General features: G+C 32.3%; 1 protein-coding gene across 1 annotated transcript in view; it reads right to left on the bottom strand.

Annotated features, from left to right (window-relative positions):
• The window catches only part of LOC140046551 (influenza virus NS1A-binding protein homolog), a 51,697-nt gene that overhangs the window by 17,127 nt on the left and 17,991 nt on the right, over positions 1-16,579 (bottom strand). Inside the window, exons 3-7 of the mRNA XM_072091240.1 lie at positions 16,054-16,351; positions 10,917-11,041; positions 10,484-10,608; positions 6,707-6,829; positions 5,676-5,949 (exon numbers count right to left, since the gene is read on the bottom strand). Of these exons, the coding sequence (XP_071947341.1) occupies positions 5,676-5,949; positions 6,707-6,829; positions 10,484-10,608; positions 10,917-11,041; positions 16,054-16,351 (945 nt within the window). The remainder of the gene's footprint in view (positions 1-5,675; positions 5,950-6,706; positions 6,830-10,483; positions 10,609-10,916; positions 11,042-16,053; positions 16,352-16,579) is intronic.

Here is a 16,579-nt window from a genome sequence, read left to right as displayed (position 1 = left end):
TGTAATTTTAATAAAATACAACCTTACATAATAATGCAAGTTATCACACGCTCTTATAATAAGGAAATCTTATATTGCGCGGGTTTTCATAAAGAATTAGTTGCTCATGGCGCGTTGACACAACACCACAATGCAGATGATAAAGATCTTTTAAGATTTGATTTAAAGGAGTTCAATGAATTTGCAGATTTAACATGTTCGGGAAGTTTAGTTTCAAAGAAATGGAGCAGCAAAAGCACTGAGCTTGTGCATACAACATCCTAAGCCTAAGGATATTGATATTGGCAAAGACATATAGTAACCAGGCAACATCAAAAGAAATATTAAGATTTCTACAAACCAATCAACCATCAGTTCCCTTAACAAATAAAAATCCTAAATGCCTATTAAGAGATAGTATTAACATTAATGATTTTTGTATCCAATTTCAATGGTTGTGTAGGTAATATTTTTGTATGTAATTTATTTGATAGTATAATGAAGGTATTTGTTATGCGTTGGTGTACAGTATACAAATCGTTTGTAGCCAATTAGCATTGACCTTTCCTAGCATGGCTTGACATGCTGTTCAATGTTGTTTCACGTGTTCTTTAACCTGTATACTGGGGGTAATCCAATACATCTGACAGTGCCACTTGAATATACAGTAAATTACCCCATGACATGCTTTCTATTTTAATGTAAACTACTGTACTAGCACTTTCAACTTGCATTACTCAATCAATTTTAAACCTTTAACTTTCCAATTATTTTCTATTTAAAAAAAAAGCAAATAAAAAAATCCTTAAAATGTTACTAATGTAATTTACATACATATTTAAATTACACATATTTATTAGTGAACATTTTTGTAAAAATTATTATATTGCATCTACTGTACAATTACAAGTACAATATCATAATGAATGGATACAAACAAAATCATGTAGTATGTACGTATTGTAAGCATTTTGTGTTATTACCGTACTGACATGTAAAGTTGGAGGGTAAGCTTATACCCGAGGATCCAAAAATGCAGATTGTCTGTACTTTACTGTACTGTGTATTCAATCATGGACATCCCTCACGATATGTTGCGACGTGTTCGTTGCCCGAAATTCAAACTTATAGTTTGTGTCATTTATTTTAAACGTCAATTGAACAAGAATTTATCAAGTAGAAAAGCAAGTAATCAAGCAATGTTCGTTAGATAGAAATGTACCAAGGAAATTTTATTTTTTGTTTATTGTAGCCGATGCCAAATAGGGGTTTTACGTTTTGGCTACTGTGAATTAATGGGTGGGCTTATACCAGAGTGCCTCATTTTGCATAAAAATTAGATAAAAGTCGGGGGTGGGCTTATATCCGAGTATAGGCTTATACCCGTGTCAGTACGGTAGTTATTTGCACTATAGCTAATAACTTCTTGTTAATTATCCTGTTAGTGTTAATTATTTCTTTGTTATTCTTCTTTCTTACTGCTATTTTTGTGCAGATCGCATCTTAGTTTAAAACATTTCGTAACTTTGTCAACATATCAACATTTACGTGAAGTTGTGAAGCATATATTTCCTATTGACGTCATAGTTGTGCAACGAGACCTGTGTGAATAACATGGGTCACTTATTTTCATCTTTAAATTCAATCTGTTATAGCTCCACAAAATTAAAAATAACCTTTATGATTAAAACGTAATAAGGACTCTGTTGAATTATACATATGAATTCATGTCACAATTTACCATATCATTTTATAAATACAATGTAATAACTAATCGGGAAAAAAATTAAATCACATGCACTTAAAGCAAGGAAATTTAGTTAAATTAGAAAACAATTTTGCTTGATATTGTAGAATCTGATTCTTGATTATTTGTTGACTTCAGTCAATCAACACTGAAAGCATGTAGAAATATTCATAAATTATCTAATTCAATACAGTGAATGATATCAGTACATTTCAATTTATGAACTAATCACTTTTTATTCATGCAATAAGTTTTACTTATTCATTGAAATATGCATTGTTAAATGTTATTTTTTCATGGATAATAATAAACCTATTTCTTCAGTGGTTAAAACGTTAAAAAGAAGGTAAAAATAATAATAAATTAAGTTTATCAAATATTTTTATGAAATAGATGAAAATTGTCAGTGCAACTTTTGAATAAATAAATTGATTTGGTATTAAATAAACAAAAACTGAGTTAACGGAAGTGCTGATTATGTACATATTACAGTAGGTTTTATCAATGTTATCTAAACTGCAAACAACTGATCTATTGAATAAATTAAGTTAACCTTGAATAAAATATTAAGATCAATATATATAATTAATAACATCTCATCGTTTCAATTGTAAAATAAAAAAACTGGATGGAACTAAAGTAGATTTTAATTCGTTAATAATTTGTCAGAATATATATTTATAAACTATAATAAAGATAAAATCTATATTTTATTCCATGATGGGATGTGATATTAGTACTGCAAGTCAGTATCACTGCAAATCAAATCACATACACACCTGAATAAAGATCCCTGTGTATTTACTATGTTTTAAACCATTTGATACAGATATACAGTACCACAATGAATCCTTTTTACTATTACAGTATGTCATCTTCAAAAATTAAAAAAGGTGCATATCCTCAACTGTAACATTTTTGAAAATTAAACAAATGAAACAATCATTTATTCCCCTTTAAATTTTGTAATAAATCATACCTATGATTCATACACCCTATAAAACAATGAGTTTTCTGATGATGATGATATTATTAATTTTTAAATCATATTTGTTAACATTTTTTTCACAATTGTTTTATTAATAGCTTGATGAAATTGATGCTAAGGAAAGAATAATCAAACTAGATTTGAACTCGTCATCAGGATGAGATAGGCTACCATACACAGACCAGCTATTAAGCAAGGCTTAGGCTGCACTAAGATTGTAGAAACAACATAGCCGGCAATTTCTAACATTCAACAAGCATTAAAAGTTGGTGGTATTAGCATGGTTGAAGATATAGTTTTTGCTTTACGTGACTCCTGTATATTTAATAATTAATCGGTATACGTTTAAACAAGTTTGCAATAAAAAAAGAACCTTTTTTCATAATGACAAATGAGATTAAAAATCTTTATGCCTATCAGGAAAGGATTGAGAGATCAAACAAATTATCATTGATCCAAGACAGTTTTAAGAGTTTTATCTCACTCTTATGAGTTTTAACTCAATTTTACAAGTTTTAACTTGCTGCCTCTTTAATAAAGATAAGCAACAGTATTTGAAATGGAGTAGACATCCATATAAAAATTATAATTCGAATTGTATACAAATGGTCTCCGACTACGGTCCTGGTCAAGTCACAACCATAATTTTAAACACTGTATCTAACTTTGTTTTAATGAGATTTATTTCTCTTATTTATGCCATATTAATTTTTATACATGTTCAATATCTTTAATAATTTGAAAACCATTTCATCTTTAATTCAAAGGATTTTGGGATTCCAATTTGCGATAATTTAAAAACAATAAAAATTCACATGTACAATTGAGATCCTGAGATGAGGCCTAAAAAAAAAAAGTTTGTTTGCTGTCATCCGCCGCCCTTAATTTCGCCAAAAATTTGGGGCGAAGATAAGAAAACAGATTTTTTTTTATGTTGAGGACGCTTTAAAAAAAAAAGTTTTTTTATGATTTTTTTTGGCCGAAAAGGTGTAAAAATCGAGTGTGCGAGGATGAAACAATAAAAATAATAACGTACCGTATATTTCGGTGTATAATCGCACTTTTGACACGCAAATTTAACCTCTAAATTAAGGGTGCATCTTATACACCGAACATAAATGCCTCAACACACAGATATCGCCACCTCGTTGGCTAGGCCTGGGCTTTTTAAGGTAAGGCCTAGGCCTATTACTAAAGAGTAGGCCTAGCCTAGCTGCAGTGTACTAGCGTAACAGCAACCTGCTAGTTTTCAAGGCATTTTAGCGTGATTTTGTACTAAATATGATAAAAAGATTTGTTCATTATGGAGCTGTTTTAGGCGCTCCGATAAAATTTCATTTGTAAACGTTTATGATTGGAATAGTATTATAGTTATACACACGACCGTCGTACCCCCAGCGCGAGCAAGCCCTTTTCTTGGCAACCACATGGTGTACAGTATTCGACTAGTATATTCTCCAGTTGATTATAGCATAGACCTAGCGTACACACTTCTAGGATACATAGATACTAATCGAATACGATTGTCCTTGAAAACGTGCGCCTCTCGATAAAAGGATCGAGCGAGGCTAGTCCACACACACGTGCGGTCATGCACTCGATGTTGCGGGTGCGAAACTCATGAATAACAAGTTAGAAAGAACTGACGGAATGGGGGACTTCCCTTCTTGTTGAGGCTGGGCGCGGCCGTCTTATAGATTGACGATATACAAAATACCAATATTTTACTCTCAGTTAGGGGGTGCGTCTTATACACAGGTGCGACTTATACACCGAAATATACGGTACACTATAACTTCTTAAATATTTACCGTACTGACGCGGGTATAAGCCCATACTCGGGTATAAGCGCACCCCCGACTTTTGACTAATTTTCATGAAAAATGAGGCACTCAGGTATAAGCCCACCCATTAATTCGAAGATCTACAGTGCGTGTCGTAATACATTATTTTGTATTTGGCGACGTCCATACACCGAATACACCTACCTTTGATCATAACCAAGCTAGGCTAATATACGCTAGGCCATATGAGGCCTAGCGGTCCTGTTTTGTTTACACTCGCTTCACACTCGACGCTACAAGTCGCCAAAACGGAAAACCACTATTTGGTATCGGCTGCCATAAACAAGCTTATTAAATTTCTTTGGTACATTTCTATTTAACGAACATTGTATACTTGCTTTTCTGCTTGATAAATTCTTGTTAAATTGATGTTTAAAATAAGATATTCTACGATAAATTACACGAACTATAAACTTGATTTTCCGACACTCTACACCTCGTGATATATATTCTTTGACCTCGTGTATTTAGAGGCAACGTCGTACACGTGAGGGCGCTCGCTCGCATGGTGGAATACACAGTGTACATGTGCTGTTTTTGACGATCTGCATTTTTGGATCCTCGGGTATAAGCCCACCCCCCAAACTTGACGTGATTTCATGTTCGAGGGGGGTGGGCTTATACCCGCGTCAGTACGGTAATTAGGCCTGCTAATACGGTACACTATAACTTCTAAAATATTTAATTAGGCCTGCTAACAACGACCTACTGTGTAGTAGGCCTAGCCTAGGCTAGCCTAACGCGCCCAAAACAGAATTAAAGTGTGAAACAAATTATGAATAGATGTTTGAGCTCGTTGTTTTATTCAGTGTGTTTTGTTACTCTCAAATTCGCGTACAATTAACAGAAAAATTAACCTTAAAAAAAAAAAAAAAAAAAAACTTTTTTCCACCCGCCCACCCTACAAAAAAAAAAAAAACTTGACAGCAAACAAACAATTTTTTTTTTTAGGCCTGATCTGATGCCGGTGTTTTTTTTTTGTCTGCCTTTTTTATATAAACTTATTTATGCAATGGATTTTGTAACTATGGACATCTGTTTCTGAAATAAAACTAAAATGAATAAATGAATAAATAATTAATTGGCACTGATATTTCACTGTACATTTAAAGCTTACCTTCCATGTCTGCAGACGCAATGACCTTCCATTTATTTTTAAATTTCTTTTCGGATTTAAGATCTTGTGGAGTCAGAATAAGCTTACGCGAGGCAATGCTGTTACATGGTGATAATTTATTAGTAGAGTTGTTATTGCAGATGTTTTTGTCTGGCGTTAACTCTACATTGGCTTGTTCACACAGACCATAGTCCAAGATCAGTTCTGGGTCGAGGTTCTCCATCTCATTAACGTCTTTAAGTAAATTTCCCTCAGTCAACAACAAAGTTTGAACCTATTAATATAATTTGTAAACAACGTTTAAATAAAGTATTTTTAGGTCACTGTGAAATGAAAAACCAATTTTATTAGTGAAAAAATTTCTATATTTGAATTTCCATGGTTAAATCGATTGGATTATGCAAGAATGACCAGTTCTAAAAATGTTTTTGGTGTGGAATTAATACCTTCATGAAAGTGTTATTACTGTCCATCTCCTACAAAATAGAGTGTACGGGTAAAACTAATCTTTACCCAGTAAATTGTTTTTGTTTTTTACAAATTTAAAATTAGTAATAAATTTAGTACTGATTAGGTTTATTCCGAAACGGAAGACCTCCCTCTGAGATAAGGGATGTTTTGTGGCGTTAAAGCTGATGATTGATGCGTTTAGAATGAACAGTATTTTAACTCGCTTCTGGTATGTATATTTAAGTTTACCACTAGAGCATGTTAATAACATGCTTGATACCATGTTATATCTTAAAACTGTACCGGACGAAGACTAGAATGACTGGGGTGTACAACACAAAGAAATTATTATTTATTTACTTTTTGTTAATAAATCATTTATATTTAAAAAACTCTCTCTCATCTCAGAGTCAACATAACTATTCTTTGCATCCATATTAAAACTAAAATATAACTGAAAATTTTATTTTACTTTAAAAGCATAGGACAGATATTAGCTTGCTGTACCATTGCACTTATTGACAAAAAGGTTAAAGGTCAACTATCATCTGGTACTCAACAGTATTCTATATATCACATACCGATTGCATCAGAGTGGTAATGTCAGAACCATGTCTCACAGTTCTTCTTGTCCAATCAAGGGCCATTTCAAAAATGACACGGTCACTTACACAAGCCAGCTCCTTCATGGCTATCACTTCAATCTAAAATTGTAATCATAATTCAACATTTTTAAATACAAAATATATGAAGATATCTCGTCACCAGAAAATTATAAAATACGTTGATCATTTTTATGTTAATCTTAAAAATGAAAGTGCGAATATTAATGATTGAATATTTTTTCAATTTAAATGAAAAGAGAAACTATCAGAATCAGATGATGAAATATATTTAGACCAATAAATAGTTTACTGCAGTGATTTACAATGTTATTCTTACAATTCACCAAAAAACAAATATGCACTCTCAATTCTATATTGTTCTGTATATTGTAATTACATGACATATCTTTATGTGCACAAATATACGCAAGCTGTAATGCTATGAATGTTCATTCTGAATAGATTAGTTTTGTAACTAAATACATTTCCAGCATCTTGATAATTTGAATTCCATTTATGTTGACTTAATAGTTATTGCACACACGTCTAATGTATAGGTTATACATCAAATATCTACAGATTAGCAGATGTAATGCTATAAACATATACAGTATGTTTGATAATGAAGAAATCAACCAATTGTATAATTAAACCTTAACACAAGCAAGAGATATATAATGAATGAAGTATACAAAACCAAATATATATATATATATATATATATCCAATCTGCAGACAGTACTGTTTCGATCTTATATATTTGTATCTGATTCAGAAAACATGATGTGCTACTATGATCAATTTATACTTGAAATTAATTAACTAAATACAATAATAACCAGTAAAATATAAAAAATATTAAATAATTAATATTTTGAAAGTACCTCTATTATGGGGACACTTTCTTGGAAATGGATGACAAGGTAATATGTGTCAAGACTAAATCAATCTCTTTATTCATCTCATCAAAAAAAAATACACACACAATACGAAAAGGAGTAAAACAAACTTAAAGAATATGAAAAGGACCTTCAGGAAACCTCAAGTGCCTGCGATAGGAGCCTGCCCACAAAAAACTAGCTACAGTAAGATAATAAATAAATAAACTAGAATTTAATTCATCACTTATCAATTATAGGTGATCATTTTTATAATTTTACTGACATTTAATTTTTAAAAACATGCACGTAATTCAATGACAAAAAGTTGATGTTTGCCGTCCTATGACCTGATGCATATATTGTACGCTTAGTACCGAGTTTTGACTATTATGTGTCATATAGAATGTACATACTGTATATCTATATACCGTGTAGCAAAGGTGAAATTAGAGGACCCACATCATGTTCTACTTTTTGGGTATGACATTATCAAAATAAACTTGAAGATGACAATTTCGGAAGATACTGAATTTAGCAAATAAATATAAGATTTAGAAGAAAATTTGGCACATAGAAGCTCACTATTTGAAATTTGTATAACTTAAGAGATGAAAAAACTACTTTTTAACTTCAACTGGCCATATGATAACGTCAAAACATAATTTTTATATGAATTCATATCTAAATTTCATACTAATTTATAATCATAAGGTTACCTTTAATTTTGAAGAGTTGCAAGATATTCGAAGTGTAGGTGAAATGACCTACATTATTCAAGCAAAACATGATGACGTCATCAAAATGAAAATGGGATCAACTCATGAGAAAGATAATTGGTTAAGAAAGAACATATAATAATTTGAGAGAAAACACATACAAGCGAGATGCACTCTGTTATCCTTTTCAGCAATTTTGTGCAATTAATGTGTGCTTTTTGTCATTTTAACCTGCCCATTATAGCTTTATTTTAAGTCGGAATTGACTCAAATTTGGAGAATGTACTAAGGATGGTGAGTGGAATATGATTTGTACAAAAAATATTATTTTTTATGCTTTTTGTTTTTGTGCAATAATCCTTTGAAGCACATAAATTGCCTAATTCATGCTCTAAATTGATCAAAACATAATTTTGAGCTTTTAAAATGTTAACGCCTGATTTCTGACACATGGTCCCATGTATGCGTGTGTTTTTATTTGCCAATATTTTTACCCTTGACCTGAAGTTTATGTATATAGTGAATTTGATTGATATGTGATAATGAGATATGGAGATTATATGATTGATAATGTGATTTCACAAAATAGTGTATAAATGACGTCACGGATGAGTGATCATGCTGAAAAGCTTATTAGTAAGTTAAAACATTTCAAAGATATTGTGAAATTTTGGTGATCATTTAACTTTTTGGGATAATTTTACACAAAATCTGTATAGAGAGAAATAACTAAAAACAAATATTTCATATAATAACAATAGGTGATAATTTTATTCTAAATGATCACCTAGAAAATAAGACTAAGAGATTAAGATGTTAACACTTTGTTGTGTTCTGAAGGTGTCTCTAATAGGGGTTCAGTTTTCTGTATACTTTTTCTACATAAGGTTAATTAATGAACTTTTTGATTTTGTTTAAAAAAAATTTAATTTGTTCTCATCTGTTTATTTAGAACTAGAATACGGCCAAAAGAAAAAAATTGTTGGCCACGCCCGACCAACCCTAAACTGACAAAAATGAAGGTCAGCATTTTTTTTTTTTGTGAGCCTAACGGCAATTGTGAAACCTAATAGTGAAAATATATTGCCTTTTCAAATTGGCGAATATATTTGACCTCCACCGGATGTGTAAAAAAGAAGTGTGCAACCATAGGATAACCGGAATACGCGATTATTAATTTTTGGGGGATCGCAGTTTTAACTAAATAAACACTTTGATTACACAGTGGTTGAAACACGTTTTTAATAGTTATCACAATTTTAAACACGCTCATAATTAAAAACAGATCGTACATCACACAAGGTTGTTGCGGTGCTTTTTGGTTTTACTGTACAGTACTAGGATCCGATTACGAACTTAAAAGGCATGGATTCGCCAAGCAAGTAGGCCTATACATTTAATAAAAATTGACCTAAGATTGTTGTAAGCTCTTTTGTTCAAACTTATTATTTATAGCGATAATCCACCTGTTCCCGCATGCACGTTAGGCCTCTAGTCTAGGCTTACTCCTCGATCGATCGAACGATTGATGTCTCTCCTGGTGGGGAATTTCCCCGCGATAAGAAATCGGCGAAATATGGCTCATAACGCCCTGCATTTTAATGTTATATCTTGAATTTAATGCCAATGTAATTACATATGGATAAAACAATATAAGATTATATAGATTTTTCATCTGAAATAGTGTTAACTGGGGAAAGTAGCATATAACACGGAAATAGTTTATTTCGATCTTGATTGTTTCTGGCTTTAAAAATGGTAGGTAGAACCTAGGCCTATGCCTAAAAAAGTTAGGCATACGGTTATTTAATAAACCCTTTTTTTTGTAAACTTTTGTTTATATTTATAGCTATCGTGAGCCTAGGGTGCTATGAAAAGTGTTTTTTGTATCTTTTGTGTAAATTGGTTATTTTTTTGCTGGTAACACATTTTTTGGTCTGGGGAAAAAAAAAAAATTTTCCTACAGACCTACCTATTTTTGGGATTTTACTCAAAACGTGTCAAACACAATAATTTTTTTTTTTTTTTGGCCAAATTCTAGAATCAAATATTATATCATAATCTGCTTTTGGAATTAAGATCATTTAAAGGTGTAAATATACTTAGACTCATTTTGAGATCAATAATGCTTCTTACTCCAACCACTTGTAGCTTACCTGAAGTCGTGGTAATTGATGAAATTCGTTACTTAATGTGATATCTTCGATATTCTCCAGGATAAACGAGTCAATGGTTGCTATCAAATCCTTGTCTTTTTGAGCTTCGGCAAATAAGCGCATTCCTAATTTGTGTTAAAGGAAATTTAGCTTAGTGTATTCAAAATAAGCGAAGGTTGAAACTGAATCTATTACGACTGGTAGACTATTGAATCCAGCGAAACTCATTGTAATGCTGAAAACAGTTTTGTTTGTACACAAAAAATACAAGATTGTCTTCAGTTAAAAAATTAATTTAGTTAATAGATTCTAAAATTAACATAAAGAGTTTATATTTTATTAATTAAAATTACTATTATTATTATTCTAATATAAGCATGATGTTTATGATCCTACAAAAAGCTTATTTCTAAACTAAACCATGAAAACTTACCTAAGCTGTTCTTTGCACTAAGGTAACTGACTATGTGATCTTTACATGCAGACCTAACACGTGAAACCTCCAGATGTCGTGCAGCTTTGTAGATCTCTTTTACTTGATTGTGTGGCACCTCAAGTCTAAAAAAAATGTCATTTTATATTAAACAATTATTTTATTATTTAATACAACTGTATTAACGATGGATTTTCCATTGTGTCTTGTGTCTGATGTAGCCATATAAAATTGGGGGTGGCATCAATTTAGAACATGGGATTAGACTCGGCCATACGATAAGATCGAGCCGAGTTACAAATTTGCAATACGGTAGCATAACAATCTTTAAAGTTTATTCTCCATGATGATCTTACTTTAAAAAAAAAGAGGTACAGTATTGAATGGAATTGATTAATTTTTATCTTTACTTTTTTCTTATAAATTAATAATCAGTTTCCCTGTGGTAAAAATGTAAAATATTTACTATTAGTCTATTTGAACAATTTAAGCTATAAATACCAACATGGATTGCGCAAAGATTGATGTTTGTTTTGCTTCTGTAATACAATGGATCATGCAGGCAAATGAAATTGAAGAACCATAACTTTTCAGCGAAAATATCGGTCTTCCCCAATTTGAAACGGATTCTCACAAAAAAAAAAACAGGGAATGTTAGTTTTATAAAATGTCAACAATTGTAGGGAAAGTATCGTTAAGGTTAAAAACTGTTATATAAAATATTTAATGATGTAATCATCATATGAACTTTTATTTTAAGAATAATTGAGATGATGACGAAATGTCTGGCTTTCTAAAAACTTTAAAAAAAAAACTTTCCCAAAAAGTGTAGCTATGGGGGGAATTGCATCTCGATTATCAGCATCATGTAAAAAATAGACCTTTTAAATGTCACATATTTCCGCCTTCAGGGCATTAGTTAGATAAGCGCTCACAAGACGTGAGTTAAAATACACATACGTTTTGCAACGCAACAAGGACGTTATTGAAATATGTGCATGGAAATTGAAGGTACAATAGCACTATTCTATGACCTGAAGATAATGTGTAAAGTGCTGAACTGGGAGTATAATTTGTCAACAGACAAATCTATCATGAGATTGAAAAATTATACATGACTCACTTTTGATCAAATTTTTAACCACTAGGTCATTGAAATAAAAAATTATGGTAACAACAGTTGTGAGATGGAATTGTGTAATATTTAAATTGAGCATGGATAAGTAAGGCACTCTCTAATGAATATGAAAATCCAATTGTAAAAATGTTGATGGCAATATGATGTAATAGCATATGATTAGCGAAAAATGTATACAACACTATTAACAGTAGCTGCCATAATAAGTTTTTTTTTTAAATTTTAACATTTATTTCAACCAACACAGTACAGTATGTACATAAACATATAAAACAAGTATGATTTGGTCGAGGGATGACATAGAGACTCCGTCACTGTCACCCATTCTCATAGACATAAGAATTAAACTAAGGAGCATAATACATAAAAATATGCATGTTTTTACACAAATTTTTAAAATAAAATAGGGTTTGATCAAATGAAGGACAAACTAATGTGTAAAAAGTAGCCTACAGATGTATTATATGCAATGTGGATACGTGGGCAAGATAAAGAATCATAGTTTTCTAATTCACAATAAACTACAGTAGCCTCAAGTAAGCCACATAATGTATTGCCAACAAAAATCACATCATTTTATAATGATAGATCTTACAAGACAGTGTAAATGTGTTATAATTTGCATGTATTAATGGTAATATTATCTTGCATGCAATTTCAAGATTCTCTACATTACTGTACACTTTATACTTTGTCAAAGGAAAAAAAGATTATTGATTAGAAAAAATTTAATTCAGTTTAAATTAATAGGCAAAATCATCACATGTAAAAATGGCCACAATCCAAAAACATATTTTCCTCCAAAAATTGTACAATATTTCCAAATTTCAAAACATATCCAATTAATATTAATACTGGTTAAATTACAAACTGACGTCAATTAGGATCTTACAGTATAATAATCTGACAATAAGAATGGCAACAAAAAAGAACTAGTATAATTTACTCTTGACAACAGTTCGGATGGGAGATTCATGTAGAATTCAACATATTTTAATGGAAGAGTGTTCATTGTCAGAATAGAATGTTACCACAGTTCTTGACTATTATGTAAATTTGATTAATTCTTGAACTTGATTAATAACACGGAAAATAATATAAGAAGCAAATAAACAGAAGTATATTATTAATGTTCCTACCATAATGGCAATGTTTTATCAAGTGAAATTAATTATTTAACCTAGGCTATATCACACTAGGTTTAAAGGGAAAAAAACATAATATAAAAATAACACTGCACTATATTACGGAGGGTATCAATTTAAGATGACATTAAGCATCCCAATGAAAACATTTAAATGAATTATTTCACTTTTAAATGATTGAAATCCAACAATCTGTTCTAAAAGTTATGGTTCTTTGAAGGTGGTAGAAAATGTACGATTTTTTGTAGACATGCCCCACGTTTGTAGTTAATTGTCTTTTTTATTTTAGTCCACAAGTCGGCGTTTTGATTTTTGTCTGCGTAGTACAGAATTGTTTATGGGGCGTATACATATTACTTCTGTACAACAATATTTCACTTTGGAAGGAACTCATTCTCCCCAGGATTCACATCAAGCGTCACGCTAAGTACTTGAGTCACAGCCCCACCATGGTTGGGGCCGCTGTGGCGAAGCGATTTTTGGTAATTTACACCCTAGAATGGCCGGAAGTGGTACTCTCGCACATAACATTTATGTTGAATGACACCTCTAGTTTGGCCGGAAATAACACTTATAGCGCGCTAGCGAACAACAAAACGATCGTAGCCAACTTTTTCCGCCGGTAAACATACGCAAAGAAACATTTTTTTCATTCATTACGAACGTCAGGGGGAAGTCCTAAATGCAAAAAAAAATAGGCCTAATCTAAGCCTACTCATCAGTAGGACAACTCTAGTTGGCCGGAAACAAACTTTATAGCGCACTAGCAAACTGTAAAACCATCGTAGCATACTTTTTACGCCAGTAAACATACGCGATAAAAAAATGTTTTTGTGTTCAATACGAACGTCAAGGGGAATTCACCGATGAAATAAAACTAGGCCTACTCATCAGTAGAACAACTCTGTTTAGTTGGCCAGAAAGACACTTCATAGCGCGCTAGCAAACCGCACGATCGTAGCCTACTTTTTCCGCCGGTAAACATACGCGATAAGAAACATTTTTTGCGTTCATTATGAACGTCAAGGGGAATTCCCCGATGAAATAAAAAATGCCTACTCATCAGTAGGACAACTCTGTAGTTGGCCGGAAAGGACACTTCTTAGCGCGCTAGCAAACAGCCCGATCGTAGCCTACTTTTCCGCAGGTAAACATACGCGATAAATGAAAAAAAATATGCCTATCATCAGTAGGCAACTGTAGTTGGCCGGAAACGACACCTCATAGCGCGTTAGCAAACATTAAAACGATCGTAGCCAACATTTTTTTGCGTTTAATTACAAACACCGATGAAATAAATCTAGGCCTATTCATTAGTAAGACACCTCTAGTTGCCCGGAAATAAGACTTCATAGCGCACTAGCAAATAGGAAAACAATTGTAGCCTTCTTCTTGAATGTATTGTATGATCAAAGCAGCTAGCATTGAATTGCGCCTAGAAAATCAATCGCTCCTTTGTCATTTGATGATGTGCGTATCTTACCGACGAAAGAGTAAATCCCACCGATCCATAGAGAGTCGATTAATTCAATGTGATATTGAAAATATCATTGATATTTAATTTTTAATACACATAACATGTTTACAAGAAAAATAATACAATCAATCATTGTTTTAACTGAAAACTTTATTTACAATATACAAGTTACCACATTTTAGACGATTCAGACAACAGCCAATACTAGAGATCGAAAGAGAGACATGGCAGTAACAAAACACGTGTTTACATCTCTCGGCGGCGGCCGGTGAAAGCACCATGTGATATACAGTATCGCAGTACTGATATCACAATACCATGTGACATCCCTTGTCACTCGACTTTCTCACGAAGTAGGGCCTAAAACATTCTAGCACCGATGTACAAATTGTTGTTCGCGTGGCTAAAGCAGCGTCTCAGCCTGTCAAATCATGCACTTTTAAAATCTATACATAAAACATTATGAAATAACTAAATATCAGCTGTACCTTAATTAAGTTAAGTGAAATAAGACTTTATAGCGCACTAGCAAATAGGAAACGATCGTAGCCTTCTTGAATGTATTATACGATCAAAGCAGCTAGCATTGAATTGCGCCTAGAAATCATTTGATGATGTGCGTATGTTACCGACGAAAGAGTAAATCCCAAGAACGACGTAAATATGGATTTTTAAAAACATAAAAAAGCGTGCCAGAAGGCTACTAAAAAAAGCAAATGAAGCAATAAATAAATATTACAGTACAGATAAAAACTACTGCAACTTTTCCCACGCTTAGGTAACGTAGTCTATGTGTGGCGTAATTTACAAAATGCGTAGGCTACGCGCAGTATTCGTAGGCTACGCGCAGCATTCGTAGCATGTCACATGTCATCCTTAACATACGTTGGCCGATAGATGTACACTTGTTCTTCTTTCATAAAATAAATGTCCCATTTTAACACAACACACAGCTTAATTAATACTAATATTAATGCATTTATTATTACTTCACAGTAATTAACTTGCATTTCCTGAAACAAGCACATGTGGTCAACAAATAAACACTAAAAGACCACTAGATTTTACGCTTGACTGATCACAGCCCGTTCCTAGCTCATTAACGCAGTGCCAATGGCATACCATTTTTTTTTTCATTTTGCACAGACCATTGTATTGACCAATTTGTATGGAACAAGTTTAAATAATTTTTACTGTTAAATGGAAAGAGGTTACTGATGCCATAATACAACGCTCAAAAATTATTTTCGCAAAATTGTAAAATTAGTCTACAACAAGTATCATGGGAATCCTATTCCCGTTTTTCTATTAGCAAATCCAGTATGGATGAGATGGAAAAAATGATTATTGCAAAATTAAAAAAAAAGAAAAACTTACTGTGAAACGTAAGAATAGTTTACAATCATTTCAACAGCATTTGCATCAACTCCTTCTAAACTGTGCATCAATAAACCCTCACTATGTTGTCGACGACACAAATCTGCGATGTAAGGACTCGTACATGACAACACAGCACGGTGGGCAAGGATCTCCTGGTTACCAACGGAAAGAATCAGATCAATATTTTGACGGTGTTTACGAAGTTCATTCATGCATTTTAATGTTGACATAGGTCCCTGGTCGTCGCTGTAAACTAGCATAATGTCCGCTACCTGTTCCTCGCGTGGATATTGGTCTGAAAAAAAAACAACACCTTTCAATGTTTAAATGGGTACACTATTAATTTATTTGTCATGATTTATGGGTTTTAACAAAGCAAATTATGATGGTTGATGACAAAACAGCGAGACACAATGCATTGATGAGTGCCACAAGGATACTCATAAAACCTGCCTAAAAATGCAGATACAGTTGATTGATTGAATTAATTTAATATCTTTAATAAGTAACAAAAAAAAGAGCT

The sequence above is a fragment of the Antedon mediterranea genome, chromosome 4 (genome assembly GCF_964355755.1).
Source record: "Antedon mediterranea chromosome 4, ecAntMedi1.1, whole genome shotgun sequence".
Taxonomy (NCBI): domain Eukaryota; kingdom Metazoa; phylum Echinodermata; class Crinoidea; order Comatulida; family Antedonidae; genus Antedon; species Antedon mediterranea.
This window is presented reverse-complemented; position numbering and strand designations above follow the sequence as displayed.